The 21,320-nt window shown below is 35.1% G+C and overlaps 1 protein-coding gene across 1 annotated transcript in view; it reads right to left on the reverse strand.

The window, feature by feature from the left end:
• The window catches only part of SYNE1 (spectrin repeat containing nuclear envelope protein 1), a 391,665-nt gene that overhangs the window by 339,518 nt on the left and 30,827 nt on the right, over positions 1–21,320 (reverse strand). Inside the window, exons 9-18 of the mRNA XM_021716025.1 lie at positions 17,311–17,423; positions 16,612–16,780; positions 11,775–11,871; positions 11,050–11,252; positions 9,172–9,336; positions 8,560–8,712; positions 6,795–6,938; positions 4,168–4,341; positions 855–1,013; positions 406–570 (exon numbers count right to left, since the gene is read on the reverse strand). Of these exons, the coding sequence (XP_021571700.1) occupies positions 406–570; positions 855–1,013; positions 4,168–4,341; positions 6,795–6,938; positions 8,560–8,712; positions 9,172–9,336; positions 11,050–11,252; positions 11,775–11,871; positions 16,612–16,780; positions 17,311–17,423 (1,542 nt within the window). The remainder of the gene's footprint in view (positions 1–405; positions 571–854; positions 1,014–4,167; positions 4,342–6,794; positions 6,939–8,559; positions 8,713–9,171; positions 9,337–11,049; positions 11,253–11,774; positions 11,872–16,611; positions 16,781–17,310; positions 17,424–21,320) is intronic.

Raw genomic sequence — 21,320 nt, forward strand, 5'->3', positions numbered from 1 at the left:
TCGCTGCCCAGGCAGGTCTTGAACCCGTGGGCTCAGGTAATCCACTCACCTCAGCCTCCCAAAGATGCGGATTACAGGCTGAGCCACCGAGCCCGGCTGTACCCCACACATCTTTAAAATAAAATTAAAATTTTTTTTTTGAGTTAAATAATTAATGAGTAATTTGGAATACCTGAGTTATACTATGAATCTCTACTATTCTAGGGACTTAAGAATGGTCAATTATAAGTCAGCTCATCAACTGCTTTTGAAGTAGTTTTGGGTCTTATACATAAAAAGTTTCTCCCTTCTTAACTCATCTGCCCTCTCTCCTTCTGTACCAGATCAGCATACTTTTTAAAGCTTTTTATCCAAGGTCACTTGTCCACACACTCAGTTCAAGTGCCCCATAAAGGGTCAACTCACCGTGTGTCTCCTCAGAAGTTCTTCTGGATCCCCCTTTTCTTCCAGGCCCTCCTGAGCAATTCGCAGCACCTTCTCCAACTCCGCTCGAGACTCCTCAAATTTCTTCATCAAGCGACTGTTGGTTTCCACATGCTTCTTCCAGTCTCCAGTTTTCTTTACCATATTCTGAATGTAAAAAATAATCCTAATGTGGTGCTGCTTTCTCATTACTGAAAGTATCATTTTGTTAGAAAGTATTATTTAGTTTAAAAAAAACACTTTGGAGAAAGATATTGTATTATGATGGGAATAATTAACTCTTTTCAATATTAGTTAATGTTAAAAGAAGTAGTAAAATGATTGGTTTCTAAATGCCAGTTGGTGAGGCGTTTTAGCAGACTGAATTTTCCCTGGCTTCTCACTCTGCATTTTCCCCGGATTGCCACTCTAAAGCAAGGAGAACAAATTACCTGAAAAGCAACATGGACATCTGCAATCTGTCTTTGCAGCTTCGTCTGATCAAAATGCTTTAACACGTTGCTCAAGGCCACAAACTTTTGAACACTTTGACTGCCTTTCTCAATTAGTGTCAAGGTTTTCTTGCAGCTTTCTTGATAGGTTAACAGTTCCTATGTGGAAAGAAAACCCACCACAGTATTATTTATGAGAGAAAGAGTGAGAGAAAGAAAGAGTTAACATTACAAATAATAAGTACAACATTATACAGCTTTTAGACTTTTAATCAATAATAAGTAAAACCAAAAGTACAGTGGAACTTTTTCTGAAATATTTCAATTTTGAACAGTCATTAAAGTCAGTGCATTTTTATACCAGACATTTAAATGCCAAAAAGTGTTTTTGAATTTTAAAAAATATTTAATGTACACCTTGTTAACTTTAAGAAATGGCTCAGCCTGTAATCCCGTGCCTTTGGGAGGCTGAGGTGAGTGGATTGCCTAGCCTGTGGATTCGTGACCCGCCTGGGCAGGTGAGACCTCATCTCTACAATAAATCAAAAAATCAGCTGGGCGTGGTAGTGCGTGCCTGTAATTCCGGCTACTTGGAAGGCTGAGGCGGAGGGATCGCTGGAGCCCAGCAGGTCGAGGCTGCGGTGGCCAGGAGCGGCCACTGCACTCCAGTCTGGGTGACAGAGTGAGACTCCAACTCAAAAAAAAAAAAAAGAAAATGACAGAGTATCAAAATAGTTATTTGTATGGGAGTTTGCATCCCTTCAACCAGTTGAGTAGGCCTATGGTTCACTGAGAGAACAATTATGAAATCAATTTGCGCATCAGGTTTTTATTTGACTAAATAAATTTAATACCAATGCACATTCACTTTACTTCAAGAGGTGCACCAGGTTATGCATTTTTTGTATTTCCTAAATTTATTAACTTATTATTAACCTTACTAATAAAATGATAAACTTCAGATTCCCAATAAGAAAGACAGTGGGCCTGAAGAAGACTTGCAATTGTCACACATATGCAGGACAAGCCACAATGGCAACTCATAGACCCCTTCCACCTCTGACTTGTAGCCTGGCATTGTAATGATTTTGGCAGCAGGGTGGAAATTATTGAGCCCAACCCAAGGCAGGGTCACTTTTTTTGACCTGAATCCATACCACTTGCATTTCGACATCCTCAACTGCTTTGAAAAAGAATTCAAACTGCTCTTGGATGCCATTTTTAAATATCTAGATGCAAATATGAAGAGCAGGACTTTTGCTTTGTTTTGACAGAGCAGAATAAGGACATACTTTTCTCTTTTGAAGACCTGGGAGATAACAGGGTAAGATAAGTTTTAAATATTTTATTATTAATAACACCATACATATTATTTTAATTATTGAAAGATTATTTGATGACAATTTATACCAACTTAGAAATATAGAAAATGGTACCATGTCTTAAAATGAACTATCATCTTTATACAATATGATGAGATCATGATTTGGTGGTATAATGAGCATGACTCCACTGTCTGTAATAATGATAATGATGCTGCCAGTTATAGAGAGCTATTAATTATGTGCTTATTATATGTTCCATATGCTTATTACATTATAGAATATCTAATATAATATACTCAATGAGCTTAAAGCCCAGGTATCATCACCTTCATTTTAAGGTGAGTAAATTAAAGCTAATCAAGGCTTTGTAAACTACTATATTAGACCTAAGATCTGAATATCTGTCTGAATTATTATTATTATTATTATTATTATTTTGTTTTGTTTTTTGGTTTTTGAGTTGGAGTCTCACTCCATAGCCCAGGCTGGAGTGCAGTGGCCGCTCCCGGGATTACAGGCTGAGCCACTGAGGCCAGCTTGTCTGAATTATTTTAGAGACACTCTTTCTACTAAGTGATGCCTTCCTCTCATGAATCTATTTCACTTTTAATGCAGTGGCAAACATTTTGTACATTAGTATCACCCTCCTTTGATGTATAGGTACATTGATAACACACCAACTAAGTCAATCAATTAACTGCAACTGCCAGCAGGAGACAGCTATGCATACAGATCTGCATACTGAAAATGAGACAAAGAAAAATGATCATCACACCAAACACATTTCCAGAATTTTATAGTTGTTTAAATAGACCTATTCCTAGAGTCACATAAAAGATCTTATAAGACTAGATTATGGATACTGGGTAGAAGTTGAATGCAATGATTTACTATCATATATCTAAATATCCACATAAATTATGTGTGTGTGTATGTGTGTGTGTGTGTATGTGTGTGTGTGTGTATGCATACACACATCCATATGTTTGTGAAGTATCAAGGAATGAAGGCACTTATGCTTTTTTGAGTGAAATTAACCATTTCATCAATTAGTGAAGCAGCAGGTGATACCCATAGTTATGTGTGGGAAACAACAATAAATGATTTCCCAAAAGAAAGCCAAATAAACATGAAAAAAACCCAAATCATGCATTTTCTATTTTTCATAAAATAAAAATGAAAATTTATTTCCATTAAACTTTTTAATAGACTTTGTTCATGAAACATGACATGAAGGGTTTACTGATAGAAAGACACTGTAAAAAAATTGGATAAATACAAAGCACAAAGCATGATGGAAGGTCCTATTGTGGGTCCTCTTTTTATTTCAATATAGAGTGGCAGATTTGGCTCTGTTCTTAAAACATATCTCTTGATACTTTATGTTTTTTAAATTTTTATCAAATAAAAGAAATAGAGGCAGAGGTCTCACTCTTGCTCAGGCAAGTCTCCAACTGTTGGCTTCAAGTGATCCTCCTGCCTCAGCCTTCCAAACTGTTGGTATTACAGGAGTGAGTCACCACATTTGGCAATATCTCTTATTTCACAGAGTTAGCATGAACTTTCCATCTTCTGTACTTGAAGTGAAAAATGCATGATTTTAGAGTGCATACAGCCAACATTCATAAATGCTGACTTAGTATCTTTGGCTCACGGCATCACTCAGTTGATAGAAAGGGGAGTTGGGTGTTCAAACTGTTTTTCCTAATTTTTCTCAACTCGGTGAACTTAATTGATTCGGATGAATAGACCCTAACTTGCACCTGACTCCAGCCTGACTGTTCCCTGGAAACATCTCACATCCCCTCCACTGAGAGTGAATGGGTTTTCATCTTTGGACAAGACATGTATTTTTTGTTTTGGGCTACTAATGCTATTCTAGAAAAGTGTTTCTTGTCCCAACTGGATTTCTACTACTGGATGGAATACCACAGTCTTATTACACATGCTTTAAAATAATAATGCCTACCAGAATGGGTTTTTCTTACCTGATGCTTTTGTTTAAAAAGGGCACTAGATTGTGCCTCGTGTTCAAGAACTGTTATAATTTCATTAATTTTCCCGTGTGAGTCATAAAAGGACGTCATCTGCTTTTCTAATTCTTCCAACGGAATCAACAGCTGCTGAGACTCATAAAGGAGTGGGGAGTAACATTCTTTGACCTTTAAACACACAAAAACCAAAATTCCATGAAAGACCACTCAGTACCACAAGCTCAGGGCATTGTTCACAGCCCTCAGAAACATTTTCTTTAGCGACGTGGTTATTTGGTGCTTACAAATAGCCAAAGACATTTCTTTAGTGATATTTCCCCTATCTTGTTAAATTTTGCTATCAAAAATAATAGAGCTGTACCACTGAGACAAATAAATGGCTACCGAATCTTCTCATGAAAATTCATCAAAATCGTCCATCTGGATAGTGCTTTCTTATCTAAATGATTGTTTTTAGTAAGCCAGATGGCATCAAATTCCACTCCATAAACCATGCAACTCATTTTCACTTTGACCTTGAAATCTAACCTCAGTCATGAATTAGTATTACATTCTCTAGAGCAACCTGTATCTTCCAGCGTTGTTTTATCAAGAGCTTTCCTGCTTGAACCCTTGACCCCAGATGAGCTTACACACCTGTTGACTCACTCTTCCCAAGGCCTTGTGCCTCCCCACCTCCCACCAGCTCCGTGTTTCCCTGCTCTCTGCTTGTCAACATCCTACTCATTCCAAGCACTAATGTCATGTGTCAATTTATTCATGAAGCTTCCTATGTTAGGGGATGTCTATATAGCCTGAATTGATGTAGCCCTCATCTGTCACTTGTCTTTTAAAAAAACATTTTTGGTTTATATACCTGCATTCTCTTCACATAAGTCCATGAGTTCCTGGAAATTAAGAGTTTCAGAAAGTGTCTGCTTTCTCATTCTCTAAGAACTCCCACCCCTTCTCAGGAAACCCAGGGAAGAAAATACTTTCAGACAACCCAGAAAAGGAAATTAATCCATATTTGTTAGCCAACCATTCTTTGTTTTTCATAAAATCTAAAGACAATAATTTTCTGATTATATCAAGAATATTCCAAAAATAATCTGAAGGAAGTGAGGGAGGGTAACATTGTGCTTAACTGTTAAATACAGAATTATGTATGCAGACATCTATTTCTGTTCTAGGATATACTACCCGAGGGATGCACTCACCAAAAGAAAGCAACCATCCTTCTACTGCAACAAGACTCTGCTAAAATGACATTGAACAAAACCAAGAAAATCTACTAAGGTGGACAAAAATCAATGTTTTACTGATCTTTCCTGGGCACAAGAGAAAAATCTATCAAGATGCTGCACCTGAAACAGTAAGAAAGCATAATGACTTAAGGCACAAATTGATTTTTCAGGTGCTGTTCTAATCCACTAAGCCTGGCTCAAGCTAAGACATGCCAGCCCAGATAAGGCCCTGAATACTACTGGAAAGTTTCAAATTGAAAATGTCGACTTCAAATCGTACACATTCTTTAGTAAATTTTGCTGGCAGCCAATGCCATCATTAGTGTCCATTACCTTTAAAGTATAAATAATTCTAATTTGAATGTTAAAATAAAATGAGTTGAACATAAGCATTCTAATGCATACAAAATTAACAGATGAAATTTTCTCTCTTTTTTGTGACTGTGGTTTTCCCTACTTTCACTTTTTGAATTTACTCCTCTTTTTCACTAATTCTTCACCACTGATTTCACATAGGTTATTCTCTTTGCTTCTGCCTCTCTCAAGTTTTCTACTTTCTTTTCCTTTGTTTTCTAATTTTTCATGACAAAATGTTTCCATTCATTTGTATAATCATTTCTCAATTTTACCAGAAATTAATCACAGAATCGAAGTGGACTTTGCAAAAAATGCCATCTTCCTAAAATTCAAACTTAGATAGATAAAAGACCCCAATGGAAACTTCCAAAACTCTTAAGGAAGATTCCTAAATAGAATAGGAAAAGTTTATGGCTAATGCTTATGTCCATGTTGTTCCCTGCAGAAACTGCACAAATGTATATATGTATTCTAAGCTTAGGGTGAGTTCCATGAGATGAGGTGGGCAGAACTTCCATTGCTTTGTGGCTATGCTAACAGAAAGTTGTACAAATAAGCTTACAGTGAAGGTATGTCAAATGCATTTCAATAAATTCTCATTGAAATATATGAGCCCTTCTTCCTCTCTCTCTTTTCTTTCTCCATTTCTTTCTTCCTTCCTTCCTTCCTTCCTTCCTTCCTTCCTTCCTTCCTTCCTTCCTTCCTTCCTTTCTTCTTTCTCCCTCTCTCTTCCTCTCTCTGTCTCTCTTTTCCTCTCTCTGTTTTATCACATTGAACTGCTCCCCAAAAGTACCTACCCTTCTGTTAAAATACAGAACAGAGGTAATACTTGGTAACTGGGTCACAGTATTATATTTTTAAGTTCATGACAAAGTTTCTAAATGACAAAGTTACTACAATCAAGAATCCCAATAGGAAGCAAAAGTATGCTTTGTTAACATATCAACCACTTTCCCATGGGTGAAAGAGGAGGGATAGGGCAAACTGAAAGTTCTGTTGGTGCCACACAGTGTGTTGTGCCTTAGAGTATTTTCGCACCTTGTTTAGCTGCTCTTTGAGTCTTGACATGGTTGCAAACATTTCTTTAGCTTCTTCTTGGGGGCTTTCTTTGGTAATGAGGTGTGCTGTTTTTGTAATTATTTTGCACTGAGCTTCCATCACAGGTACCCTCTGCTCAATATCCTGCATGAATCATTGAAACAGCCCGATTAACACAAGATATATTTCTTTTTAATTTCAGGATTTCACACAAGGTGGAACAAAAATCAATACTGAATAAAATTCCATATTTACAGGAAACTTTTTGCTTCCCTTCCTACTAACATGTATTGGTGATATTACACAAAGAAATTAAACTTTCCTTTAAAAGTGACCCAAAATCCTTAAATCAACATCTAGATTAGTTGAAGCAATCTTTACACTTTCAAAAAAAGCCATGTTAATATAATGTAGAAATATTATATATTATGCAAATGCATGTTAAAAATTTGGGTCAATTCTGACTTTAAAAACTCAACAATTTTTTTCTTTAAAAGGTAACACATTGTTATTGTAGAAAATTTATAAATTAAAAAATTAGAATAATAAAAATTTATCTATCTATTTATTTATTTTTGAGTTGAAGTCTCACTCTCTCTCAGGCTATAGTGCAGTGGCTCACTCATGGCTACTGCAGACTCGACCTCCTGGGTTCAGGTGATCCTTCAACTTCAACCTTGTAAGTAGCTGGGACTACAGGAATGTACCACCACACCCAGCTAATTTTTTAATGTATTGTGGAGTCAAGGTCTCATCAAGTTGCCCAGGCTGGTTTCAAACCCCTGGGTTCAGGCAATCCTTCCTCCTCTGCCTCCCAAGTGCTGGGATTACAGGCGTGAGTCACTATGCCCATCTATAATAAAAATTTAAATTACCTATAGTCTTCTCACACACACATTAAAAACCAAAGCCATGTCATTGTCATATCTTTAATCTTTTTTCCTGTGTGTTTATATCCACTTTTATTTTTACAAAAACAAAAAGATGATGCTGTTTGCTTTTCTCACTTAACAATATACTGAAAAACCTTCCATGGCATTAAAACTTCTTCTACAACTTCATTCTTGAGAACTGCAAACTATTCAAAATATGTGAATACCACAATTCATGCACTAATACCACAAATCATGCCTTTATTGTTGAAAGCATTTATGGTGATGCTATTTATAGCTGTCTCTTGTTTTTTCCTAATGCTTTAAAATTTGATTGTAGAAAAGAAACATTCTCCAAATTGAAAAACTAGCTGGGTGAGGTGGCTCAAGCCTGTAATCCCAGCACTTGGGGAGGCAGAGGCAAGAGGATTGCCTGAGCTCAGGGGTTCAAGATCAGCCTGCACAGCATGGCGAGACCTTGTTTCAACAATAAATCAAAAAATTTAGCTGGGTGTGGTGGCACGTGCTTGTGGTTCCAGCGACTCGGAAGGCTGAGGTGGAAGGATCACCTGAGCCTAACAGGTCGAGGCTTCGGTGCCCATGGGCGTGCCACTGCCCTTCAGCCTTGGCAACAGAGTGAGATTCCAACCAAAAACAAAAACAAAAAGACAAAGCAACCAAACTATTTTGAAGTTACTTTATATGAACTGGACATATCTTTTAAATATTCAAATGTATTTTTTTATGACATATGCAAATCAGGACATGCAAACATGTCAAAATGATGCTCAGGAGACATAAAAACAGTTTTGGCAATAATCCAAGTCACCCTACTGATCTTTATTTTTCACAACAGTAAAGGCTTTTCATTTTATGATTCGGGAACCCCTCACCTCCATGTCTTGAATTAATAACTTGACATTCATACAAGAGACTTCTAAGGGTTCAGAAAGTTTCCTATGGGCTTCTGTTGCAAAAGCAGAGAGCGTTGTCACACCATCCGAGTATTCTTTCTTCATTCTGTCCATCTCATCAGCTCGAGCATACTGTTAAGAAAAGGGAGGAGGAACATCATGAAAGCCACTAAAGCTGTGACCCTAGGAGCCACAGCCTTCACTTTTTCATATTCTCTGGAATTGTTATCTGCTAAAAAAGACTCCGAATCCCGATTCTTGTTTTAGATACATTTGAAGTAAGTCCAATTACTTTGAAAGGAAAAAAAGGAACTAGCATAAAAAGGAAGAATTATGATATGAAATGCGAATCACCCTGTATAAGTAGACTCCATATGTCAACATAATCTTTAATCAAACTAATGCATTTCTGTAACATTCTTCCATTATAAAATGGAAAAGAGTGAATAACCAGTCATAAAACAGGCCAGTTTTGAACACATCTATAATCTGCCTTAATAAGCCCAAACAAAACTGTCTCTAAACAGACTGCTTATGCCAACATTTATAATACACACACGTTTGAGGTGGCTGTAGATCTGAAAGACATACTTGCTTGACTTCCATAAACAGCTCCCTCCACCGTCCGTTTAGCAGCAATAATTGCTGCTTCAGGTCACGGGACACCACCTCATCACACGTTTCAATTAGAAAATTGCCAGCATCATTCATGGCCGTATGCTGCTGAATCCAATGAGGCAAATTTCGAAAAAAATCCTGAACAATAAAGAATGCACACTATTGTAAACAAACCATAAATCAGATGCCAATAATGAATATGAAAGTGACTAAAGTAGGGGAGATATCTTTGTCCTAAAATTTGATTACATTTTAAGGTAAATCTTAAATCTCTTTCAAAATGCAAAGTTTGGATAAAGAGTTTCAAAATACAAACTAGAAATACCGAGTGTCTCTTTATGAGAACATTTAGGCCACATCTTTTGTTAGAGACAAAACAAGACACGATGACAATGTTCAGTTATTCCTATTTTTCAGACCAAAAGAGACTGCATTTTTGTAAGTGAAAGAGACTTGTGTATGGTCTTCAGGCTAGTAAATAAATATCAGTGGCAGGGTCATATAAAAGGTATACTATATTAGGGAAATACATACCATTCTCTAAAAATTTTTAAACACATTTTGACATGCTAGTTTTTATTTAAAATCAGAATATAATACATTAAGGTAATTAACAATCATGAAGATAAACTATCAAAGGATAAAAATGTAGCTTAAATATCTAGGTCAAGAACACACTATACTAATTTTTGTTATTTGTTTATGGGCACACGTTTGGCAGTAAAACAGTTTCCAACTCTGAAAATTAAGTGCATGTATGTGCACGTGTGTACGCGCACACACACACAGACACACACACACACACACACACATACACACACACACACACACCAGTAAAAACCAAGGATACCAAAGATAATTCAAAATCCATTTCATAAGCCATGTGTGGGAGGACTTCCTACATAAATAGATGAGAACACTTCTGTTGCTGGTGGTTATATTCCTTTGGCTCAAATTAACACATATGACATCTACTAGGGCACTGCCAGTCTGATCAGAAAAGCCAAAATCTGTGTGGGTACATAGTTATTGCTTCCCTCAGCTACACAAGAATGTTTAATTTATATTAAATATAGAATGGTATGACAGTTCTTGTACAAACAATAAGAGATGCATCAGTCTTGGATGGCAAGCAGTAATTCTAATGTATATATTTTAATATCTCTTCCATATAAACTTGATTTTCCATATAAAAATGCCGGCTCCCTGTAAGAAGTACATATGTGGAAATCAATCTATTTCATGTAGTATTTACATGTAAGCAACATTAAAGTAAAGCAGTAACTCTCATATGCACACACACATACACACTTATAACTGGCAAAGAAAGAAATCACTCCTACTCAGAGTAAGACCCTTGATGGAGGGTTGATTCAATCCAAAACAGAGTATCTAAAGAGATACAAATGTAATAGTCCAGCTGTTCAGCTGGTGTATGCTACCAGACATTCAGTACTATGTGCTAACAAGCCAAAGTTGCTTTCATCCTCTCTTAAATCGGGAAACCCACAAAGGCTGGGGCCCTACACACCTCCTTCACGTGCAGATCTCAGTATGGGTATAGCGCCCTCTGCTGCCCATTGTATTTGGCCGACCCTTCATTAGTTACTGAACTTCTGAATGCAAATGTCAAATGCTGGGTGATCAGATGGGAACTGTTTCAACAGAGCTTTCTTTAAGCAGTGTATTTACTGGTCTAAAATAATTTACTCTCTTGAAAGTGTAACTTTTCCAGCAAAGTCAGGATTCTTGAGTCACACTTGCAAATATCTAACACTTCCTAGTGAACTATGCTGTAAAGTCTTGTATTTCTAAGTCTACATAATGTCTTTTTGCATGAAACAATCTTACCTTTTTGGCATTTTCTGATTGATTCAGCATTTTTTCTGCATCTTCCAGCCAGGCTTGAAGACTAGCCACGGTATTGCTGTAGCGTTCCCAGTTAGAGATCACTTCTTCCAGCATGCTCCTTACGCTCCTGACTTCTACTGAGAGGTTTCTCCATTGCACAGTGGTGTCATTCATGAATTTCATCACATTCTCAGCTTCTTCCACTGGAACAGATAAAACCACTTATAACCCTTATTTTATACTTTAAATCTTCCATATGTTTTTTCTATGGTCTTACACACTAGCGTGCGATAGTATCAATCACAAGTGCTAGAGTTCATTTCCCCAAAAAATGAGACAAAATTACAAATTGAAAACATATTTTACAAATTGTGTCTTCACACTAACTTAATCTCTCATTTAGTTAAATATGATTCAAGCTATTTTTTTGCCTTTAATCCTTAGAATTGAAGATAGGTTGAAAAATGGCAATTTATTCAATGAATGCTTATTTTGCTCTCTTTTACAACAACACACACACATACACAGAGAGAAAAGTGTGATTATTCAGGTTAGATGTTGCACAAAGTCAGTGTAACTGAATCCGATATATGTTAGCCAGGCCAATGGCATGGTCACACAAAGATTCTGTGGAGAAAAAGAATGATCCGATCACACAGAAGAAACCTGTGGGTTCTAAACTCTATTGCAGTCAACAAAGCAACAAATTCTGCAGCATGCTTTACCTGAACCATCTGCTTTGACATACATCTCAGCTGTCTGTTTCAAGATCTGGTAAGTCACTTCATATTGTTCAAAGAACTTGCTGTTTTCTATAAAAGACTAGAAAAGGAGGAATGGTTAGAAGATAGCAAAACATTAGGCTTATGTAGAAATGATAAAGTCAATTTTCTTCAATATAGCTGTAAGGATATTTTACCCAGTTTGCCAATCTCGTTTTTCTTGAAAACAACATTAATTTCACTGCTATGACTTATCCACAGTTATTCTGAATATATAAATGATTCCACAGCTTTGTTTCTAACTGAGCCCTAGATTGAGAAAATATTCTATTTCTTCACCACCCAAGGGTTTGCTTTTAAAAGAAACAGAATTTTTTCCAGAGAACCTAGGCTATATTTAGAAAGGACTAAATTTGGAAGAACATTTTAAAGTGCCCCATTGTGTTTTAGCTGTGGGATTCTGTTGCTTTTGAACATTAAACCTGGTAAATGACTGCTCTGAGGAATTTCAGATTATAAATAAATGACACAGTGCACAAATACTTCCCTTAACATAAAAACAATTGGAAAATTTTTAAATAATCACATTCAATTCATATCAAGGGTCTCAATTAGCTAGTATAAAAAATTACAGTTATGATATATGTTCATATATCTGTATGGAATATAAATATGTAATAGAGTCACTATTAGCAAATAGATACTGTATGATTGAGGACACACATACAAAAATCCTTAGATAAATTTTATTATTGTTAACTCCAAAAAAATAATAATAATTCCTCTTTCCAAGAATTTTTTGCTCCTCTAAAATAGAAATTTAATGCAATTATCATTAACAATATATCGCCAAAGGCTTTTTAATTTTTTTAATAGTATAATGGGTTTATATTATTTGAATCTACTAAAATGCTTGATAAATGTCACTGTCATGAAATGCAAAATTAGTCTTCAAAAACCAGTTGAAGTCCTGTATTGTATGCTGATGAACGGTTAATGTGGAGATGGAAGATACTTGGGTGGATGTAAAACTATTCATACAGCAATTTCACAGACATCCCTAGATTTTTACTAATAAATGGTGACCATGTTTCAAGATAACATTTAAAAACATTACATGTATAATGTGCTTCATATCATTTTATTTTTATAAAACATTTACTCATAAATGACCTATTCTTCAGGGATAAAGTGAATAGAGAAAGCTGTGAGTTACTTGGAATGAGAGTACCATGAAGAATACTTTCCAGTAATTTTAGTGAGTTTTATTGTTTTTATTTAAGAATAAAGTAAGACAATAATAGTCTGACTGATTCATTATTTAGCCTTATGTCTTTTCTTACTTCCCAGTTGGGAAAAGAGTAATTTACTGAAATTCAAATTTTGAATAATGTACCAAACAAGTAAGTCACAATTTGATTTTTTTTAAAAGTAAAATTTCACCTAATGCTCAAAACACTGTGTAAAAAATTGAAGAGGTAATTCTATTTGGCAAAGTTTAAAAAATAGCCTGCACTTGGTTTTGGTGTAAATTTCAAGAAGCAAATGGGAAAACAAATGCTCTAAGTGCCAAAGAAATGGGAAACAGTGCCTGTGGTAGACAGGAAGACTCAAATATGCTTTTGCCAGAGTAGCTTACAAATTAGTTTAAAATGAACAAGAAAAACTCATTTCCAGTTTCATTTTGGTCCAAGAGGTGGTCAATATTGGTCTTATTAGGTTTCTCTATCTACATTAATAAAATAATTACAAATAATAAAATAAATATTCATACTACTTATGCTGCATTTACACAGTCCACAATTTCAAGTCACTTGCTCTAGGTGGTTCAGCTGTTAAGATTTCTTTTATGTGAAAGATCGAAAGGTTATCCAATCCTGTTTTTTATAGTAAAATTGAAGCATATGTTTTGATAATTGTCAACAATTTTGACAGCAAGGACCATATCAATTATCTTCTGATTTACATTATAGTATGTAATCATTAACCAATAGTATGGGCCTATATTAATCTCAACAGGCATTTGTGAAGAATTTTCCAATAATCCTTTAAATGCTCTCAGTAGATACATATCTGAGCTAGGAAGCACATTTTAGAATTTTCTAACCTTTAAAAAATGCATTATCTTTCTTTTTCTACAGATGAATGCATTTGAACTGAGAACTCAGTTCAAATAAAAATATAATTATAGTACCTCTATGACCCAAATATTAGTTTGGCTATTCACTGATGTAGTAGCATGTGACTTAGTACAATACTTTTTTTCTTTTCTTTCTCTCTTTCTTTTTTTCTTTTTGAACCAAGAAAAAGATGACATTTAAGAAACGAACTTTGTGATTTTATTTGAAAGTTGTCATGGTCTTTGAAACAGTCTGTTCTAAAGAAAATGATTTTCCAGAGCACTCCAAAAAGATGAGAAAGGTTCTATGGTGTCAAGCATAGAAGGAAGACAGTATGTGTCAGTCTTTGTTCCTTAGAGAAATTCAATTTATTCTATCATCATCATTATCATCATTATTAAACATTTGGGAAAGACTAAGTTTTCTAGAAATTAAATTTTCTTTAAAATTTAATTAAATTAAATTTTCTAGTTCCTTACAAAGTCACATGGGTGATAAGTAGCTGACCCATGGTTCAATCCCTTTCTACAAAACTAATGTCTGGGCCTCATCAGTCCCCCTGCATTCCCTACTATGCTGCCTTGCACAGAAATCACAGCAACTATTAGGCTGTTATGAAACACTTACAGGCACGTAAGTATAAAATGTTGTCAGATATAGACTAGCATTAAATAGGACTCATATTTAAGTGAGCTACTTTGTTTAAATCACTAAAACGCAAGATATTGCATGAATGATTTGGTCCTTTAAATTAAAAAATCATTGTTTCACTCTTTTTTTTTTAGATAGTAAAATTCAGTACTTAAGCACAAGGGCTTTTGATTTGGAAAGATTTGATAGAAATTCTGGTTCCACATCTTAACAGCTGAACCACCTAGAGCAGGTGACTTGAGCCCAGAGAGCCACAGTGCTTCTGTGAAGCTTCTTCAGTGTATACAACGGTGTGATAACACCTGTAGGGTCATCCATGAGGTGAAAGACAAGGCTTGTACAACACTTGGCACATGGGAAATATCCCACAGTTATCAAAACTATTTTTAAAAAGTACCTTAAAACCCTTTGTTGATAAGAACATGAGTGATAATTCTATATTCTTTTGTCACAGACAAGAATATCAGAAAATTTTCATTTAAAAATGCTGTATGTATACAGTAATCATCAGTTTTACAAATGGTAAAAGTTACAGAGCAGTTTGAAGTTAGCAGCTGAGTGAACTTCTCTTTAACTTTATGGAGTAAGCAGGAAGTACTAACTTTTTAAAATCATTAATAATTCTCCTTTTATATAGCATTTGAGAAATTCAAAGAAAATTATTAACATCATTGTATGGGAGCATTAACTTGGCAGAACAGTCCCATTAGGTGTTTAAATTTGATTGGCAACTCTTAAATAGCTGGAACACAGAATAGATCTGGCATAATTAACCATGGGATTCAGAGTGTATCATTTGACATGACTAAATCTGAAAATATAACCACATATTTAGATTTTATATTTAAAGGGCTTTTGCAATTGCTTGAATTTAAAAAACTGAATTCTTCATAACTTTCCAAAATAACTAAAAATGAATAAAAGAATGTAGCATAACAGATTTTGCATGTTTTGACAAATGTTTCTTGGACAAGTTTAGTAAATCTAGAGAAAGTTTTTACTTTAAACCAGTTAGATCTTTTCTTTTACCTATCTTCTTTCCTTCCTTCCTTCCTTTCTTTCCAAATACATGTGTGTCACTTATTATTTCGAAAATGAAATTAAAATGTAGCCAATTGAATGATGATTCCAATATGTGTCAGTAAAAATATGGTTTCAGTAAGTATTCAAGCATACCATATTATAGAGTCAATGTGACTATTCAGGTTATAAATGGATTTATATTTTAAAATTTCATTCATTTATTATAAAATTTGTGTTTAAACATAAATGGACTACAGGACTAAGATGCCCTGTTAACAATTTTATAAGCAAATTTGCATTGCATATTAATTTGTAGGTGAGGCATGCTGAATTGACTAAGAAATACACTGTCTTTAATACATATAATATGCTATTACATGTAAATGAAACACTGCTAGTAACAGAACAACTTAGTTCTTTCATTAATGCAGGGATACTATTTTATGTAGACATATGATTTTCTATACTGATAGCACAAAATATGAAATAATCTTTAAAAATTAAGTTGGCACAGAGATTCATAGACAAAATTTTACTTTTCCTGGGTACACACAAGGAGCTACAAGTTCAGAGAATGACCATAAGATAGATACAATGAACCTAATCTGAAAAAATAGATAGCCCCCATGTGGAAAATTGAGACTTGTTCTAAACTACTCATGACTGGGTTTTAGAAGACATGAAAATCATCTTTAGGCATTTAAATTTCCATTTCAATGGTAAGTGCCAATAATAAAAAAATGTGTGTGTGCAATACAAAAGCTTTGTTTAAAAAAATCAATAAAGCCAGTCACCATGGTTCAATATGATGAATGCAGCAAAACTGTTCTAAACTGGAGGACTTTAAAGAATCAAATTCCAAAGAATATAGGCATATATTTCAGATGATTGTGAAAAGCTCATAAACTTATATCTAACCCATTTAACACACAGGCTATTTTTATGTTTAAGTTCAAGAGTAAAATAACAGTGTCAAATAAACTGGAAAGTGTTAGTTGCTAAATCCATGGGTCATCGGAATTTCTGTCAAAGCCCCAGGGACTTACGATATAGTTTTGTAGAAGTCGCTCCACTGACTCTCTCCTCCCATACTTAATAATCCAAGACTTCAGTTTTGACTCTGCAAGAACCAGCAGTGAGAGCAGACGGTACTTTAATTCTAGAAATTCCATTTTCATTAGGTGCAGCTCTGATGTGGAAGAAACAAAATGAAACCTAGAAATAAAACACAGAGAATGTACAGGATGTAACTAATAGTAACAGCACAATGATGTCTGCTTAACCTGTTACATCTCAGTCTTAAACATAATGCAGCTACATGGTCTTCTGAACTCTGGTTGATCACTATCTGGAGATCTGATTCCTTTTCCAGCACTGGGTTTAAAAACAAAACATGATTGATTGAAGTCTTTGATATAGTTCTTTCCCCTGCCAACACATCTCTCATCTGTTTCTTTTATAAGCTGTTTTTGCAATATTACATAATGTTCCTTACAGTACTGAGCAAAAATACAGCCTATGAAGAAACCATTTCTGTGATTTCCAGACTGTGAATACATTCAGGTTCACTGTTTTTCAGTTAATAACATATTATTAGAATGCTGACAGTCTTGGCATATGTTATGGGAGCCTACTTTTAATTGACCAAATGTAAGCCTCTCTGTTACCAAAAAAGAAAGAAATGTAAAAAACATCCACCTAGCATTTTAAAAAGAGACTTCATTTAAAACCAGACATGCTCTTACCTCTCAGCCATGTCCTCTAACTGGTCAGGTGGCACTGGGATCCCGTTGACAGTCCTGGTTCGGTAGATTTCATGGAATGCTCTTTTGTGGGCATCTGTGTTTTGAAGCAGATCCTAAGATACAATTTAAAAAAAATAAAAAATGAAGAAACATGTTCACAGGAGGCTAAGAATCATAATTCTCAGCCTGCACCGATGAGTCAATGTATTCAACAATTTGATCCTGCTGCCACGTTCATAGGCAGCTTGGCGTTTTTCACAGGCTCCTACCTTGAGCAGGAGCTGGGCACTTGCATATAAGACACTATGCTAGAGCTGTATCTAATAATTATGCATCTTTTAAACACACATGACACTTGCACAGCAATGCATTCAGACGTTTTAAAGGCACATGCTCCAAAAGAAAATGTAATTACTGCTATAAACAATGATTTTAGCATTTTTCTCCTTTTGTGATTTTTGGATATGCTGGTTTTTAAAAGCTTAAAACTATGAATAACAAATGAAAAGCTTTCACAGTAAAGCTAAAGCTAAACAATTAGCCTACTGTTACTTTGTTTTGAATATGTGCAGACTATTATAAAGTGATGCTTGCTTGTCATCTAAAGCAAGTCAATCAAACTATAATACATTTTGAAAATACCCTTCTGGTTAGAAAATTTCAAACAAGTACGGGGAATGTACTATAGGTAACACAGTGGGAAGAGCACAAGTGATATTTATAAATATTCCTTATGGACTGTATAGAACCCCACAGGTTTGAATCATTTATTTTGGTTAATATGAATCTTGCTTTATTTATTGACTGTCTTTCACCATCCACAAAGTTATTTATAAAAAGATGCATATGCATTTCACAATTCACAGCCAATTTCTCACATAGAGGCAAGGAAAGAGTATGGTGAAAGGGAATTAGAGCCTTATTTTCTAGAGCTTAATTTGTGTCCCAGTAGCAGAATAAATACAGTACTCATCAATGTGTCACTCACTGAAAAGACATACTAGCCCACCAAACTAGTAAGTTAAAATTAATATTTTTATCTTGGACCAGGATTTGGTGGATTAATTGGAGAAAGTAGAAGCAAAACCACCCGAAATCAAAAGAGATACTTGATGGAAAGGACAGATGAAGATCTTTCTATTATAAATTAAAATTTTAAGGTCCATATGTGCTTGTTCGCATAAGTGACATTTTAACATTGCAGAAAACCTCAGGATCAAACTGATACATTTTCCTATAGTCACATTTCTAAAATTTTGATAATGCATACTAAAAATTACAATCTCCATACACTTTCCATGTTAACTTAGTTTCCATCCTGTTATCTGAACAGTAGACATTAGGTTAGGTATAGCAGTGTGTATATGCTTGTAGTCCCAGCTACCAGGAGGGCTGAGGTGGGGGGATCACTTAAGCCCAAGAGTTCAAGGCCAGTCTGGGCAATACAGTGAGACCTTGTGTCTAAAAAAAAAGAAAGAAATTATGGCCACTTTTGATTTAGAGGAAAAATAACAATAGACTTCAGTCCAATAATAAATGTTCAAAACATTTCAGCTCTATAAGTTATAGCAATAAATAGAAAATAAATTATGCACTCATCAGAAGGAGATGGTTAATTATGGTATATACATGCTATGGAAATAGTTACAAAGGTGAAATAGATCTATACATGTTGTCATGAAAAGATGCCTGCATTCATGCTATTAAGTGGTAAAGACATGGCACAATACTATGCACATCCTTACCCATTATGTTGAAATATACTATAGTCACGTTTTGACCTGCATAGCTATTCACAAGTCATTTGTGCTCCAATGGAGGTTACTACATGCAGTCCAGAACTGATCACAAGAGGACAGAGCAGCTCCAGTTGGTATTTCAGTCACTCTCTATCTCCTTTATTACATGCAGACACATTTCTATAGCTTATGGTTTTGGCTGAAACTCCCCCAAGTGACTAAATGGCAAACCTGGAACCAACATCCCAGTTAGGTCTGATTTGTTATAGGTGACAGTTGTTAATATCTAGTATATTGGCAAAGTCTTTGCAAGATATCAAAACAAAAGAATTTTCAAACATATGATAAAATAATGGCTACAGCTGGCATGATGTCACTAATTCCTCTGAAAGACCCCCTCACTATTAAACAGCTGGCTGCTGGGAAATATATGTGATGTTAATTTATTTTGCTGGATTCATAGAAAGTAAGTCAAATATTTTAGGTATCTCATTCTCTGTAAAATATGACCCAAAATGGGACTAAAGACCTGTGAGCAAAAACAAATAGAAAAGGCCATATTGCCCTGGCAAATACCTATGCCATTGCTGTGGGTGAATAAGTCTTAGAACAGAAACAAGATGAAAACATGGAAATGGGATCACCTGTATTTAGCCAGAACTCTCTCTGAGTACTAACACAGTCTAGTTATTAGCAAACACAAATATCACAGGAGTAAAGTAAAGATCTCCAACCAAAGGAAACAAGTCACCATGAGTGAGAACCAACAGAAACAACAAATTTATGGTGCTAGAAAAATGTCAGCAATTTAATACTTGACAACAACAGTATGTAAGTTAAAAGGAGAATGATGTGGCTAAAGTATTCTTAATACCTTATACTGATCAAGAAGAGATTGAGATATTGATACATTTTCAATTTTGTTAAGTACTTATGGTTGAATTTTAGAAACAATCATCAATAATAATAAATAAATATGAATGGAGTATAAATTTACTAAGTAAAAGACAGAGATTGTCAGATAGGACAAACAAAATTTAACTATTTGCCTTTTACAAGAGATAGACTTAATCATTAAGAACATGGATAGGCTTAAATTAATAAAATTGAAAACATGTCAGGCAAATACTAACTAAACGTAAGCTGGTATAAGTGTATTACTAACAACTGAGCTATAGCTGTCATCCCAGAAGAAAAAAAAAGTGTCTGATAGTGGCATAATAGAAGTCATTTTCAGTATAGATGCTTCTCAACTTATTATTGGGTTATATCCTGATACACCTATTGTAAATTTAAAATTGGAAGTTGAAATGCATTTAATGCATCTAATCTACTGAACATCATAGCTTAGCTTAGCCTACTCTAAACATGAGCAAAACACTTACATTAGCCTATAGTTGGGCAAAATCATCTAACACAAAACCTATTTTATAATAAAGTGTTGAATATCTCATATAAGAGTATTATAACACATATCGCTAGCTGTGAAAAGATCAAAATTATTTAACATATGGTTTCTACTGAATATATGTTGCTTTCATACCATTGTAAAATTGAAAAAGCCCGCGGGTTCGAGACCCGCCTGGGCAGCGAGACCTCATCTCTACAATAAATCAAAAAATTAGCCGGGCATGGTAGTATGCGCCTGTAGTTCCAGCTACTTGGAAGGCTGAGGCGGAAGGATCGCCGGAGCCCAGCAGAGTGAGGCTGCGGTGGCCGGGAGCGGCCACTGCACTCCAGTCTGGGTGACAGAGTGAGACTCCAACTCAAAAAAAAAAAAAGAAGAAAAGAAAATTTTCGAACCATTGTAAGTTGAGAACCATGCATCATTAACTGTTTAAAGATGAAACTTACTAGAAGGTATATTACTCCTGAACATGAACATACCCATTAAACTTCAAAATACATAGAGCAAAAGCTGATAGAGCTACAGGATGAAACTGATAAATCCATATCACTATGAAAATTACCAGCATATTTCTCTAAATAATTGGGATAGAGCAAAGATGATTGTGGGATAGTGGGTTGCAGGGTAGGGAAGAGAGGAGTAGGGAAAAAGCTGCAAAAAGAGTTTTTATAAGAACTTCTAGTGTTTGTTTTGAGTAGATGGAAGGTAGCGGGGAGTTTTGAGCAGATAAGTGAAATGATCTGAATTGAATTTTAAAAGGAGCACTGTGGCTATTCTATTGCCATGCTGCCCATCAAAAGAGGACAGGATTAAAAAAATGTGGTACATATACACGATGGAATACTACGCAGCCATAAAAAAGA

Source organism: Carlito syrichta, unplaced genomic scaffold, assembly GCF_000164805.1.
Source record: "Carlito syrichta isolate Samal-C Ts95f unplaced genomic scaffold, Tarsius_syrichta-2.0.1 Scaffold308114, whole genome shotgun sequence".
Lineage (NCBI taxonomy): Eukaryota > Metazoa > Chordata > Mammalia > Primates > Tarsiidae > Carlito > Carlito syrichta.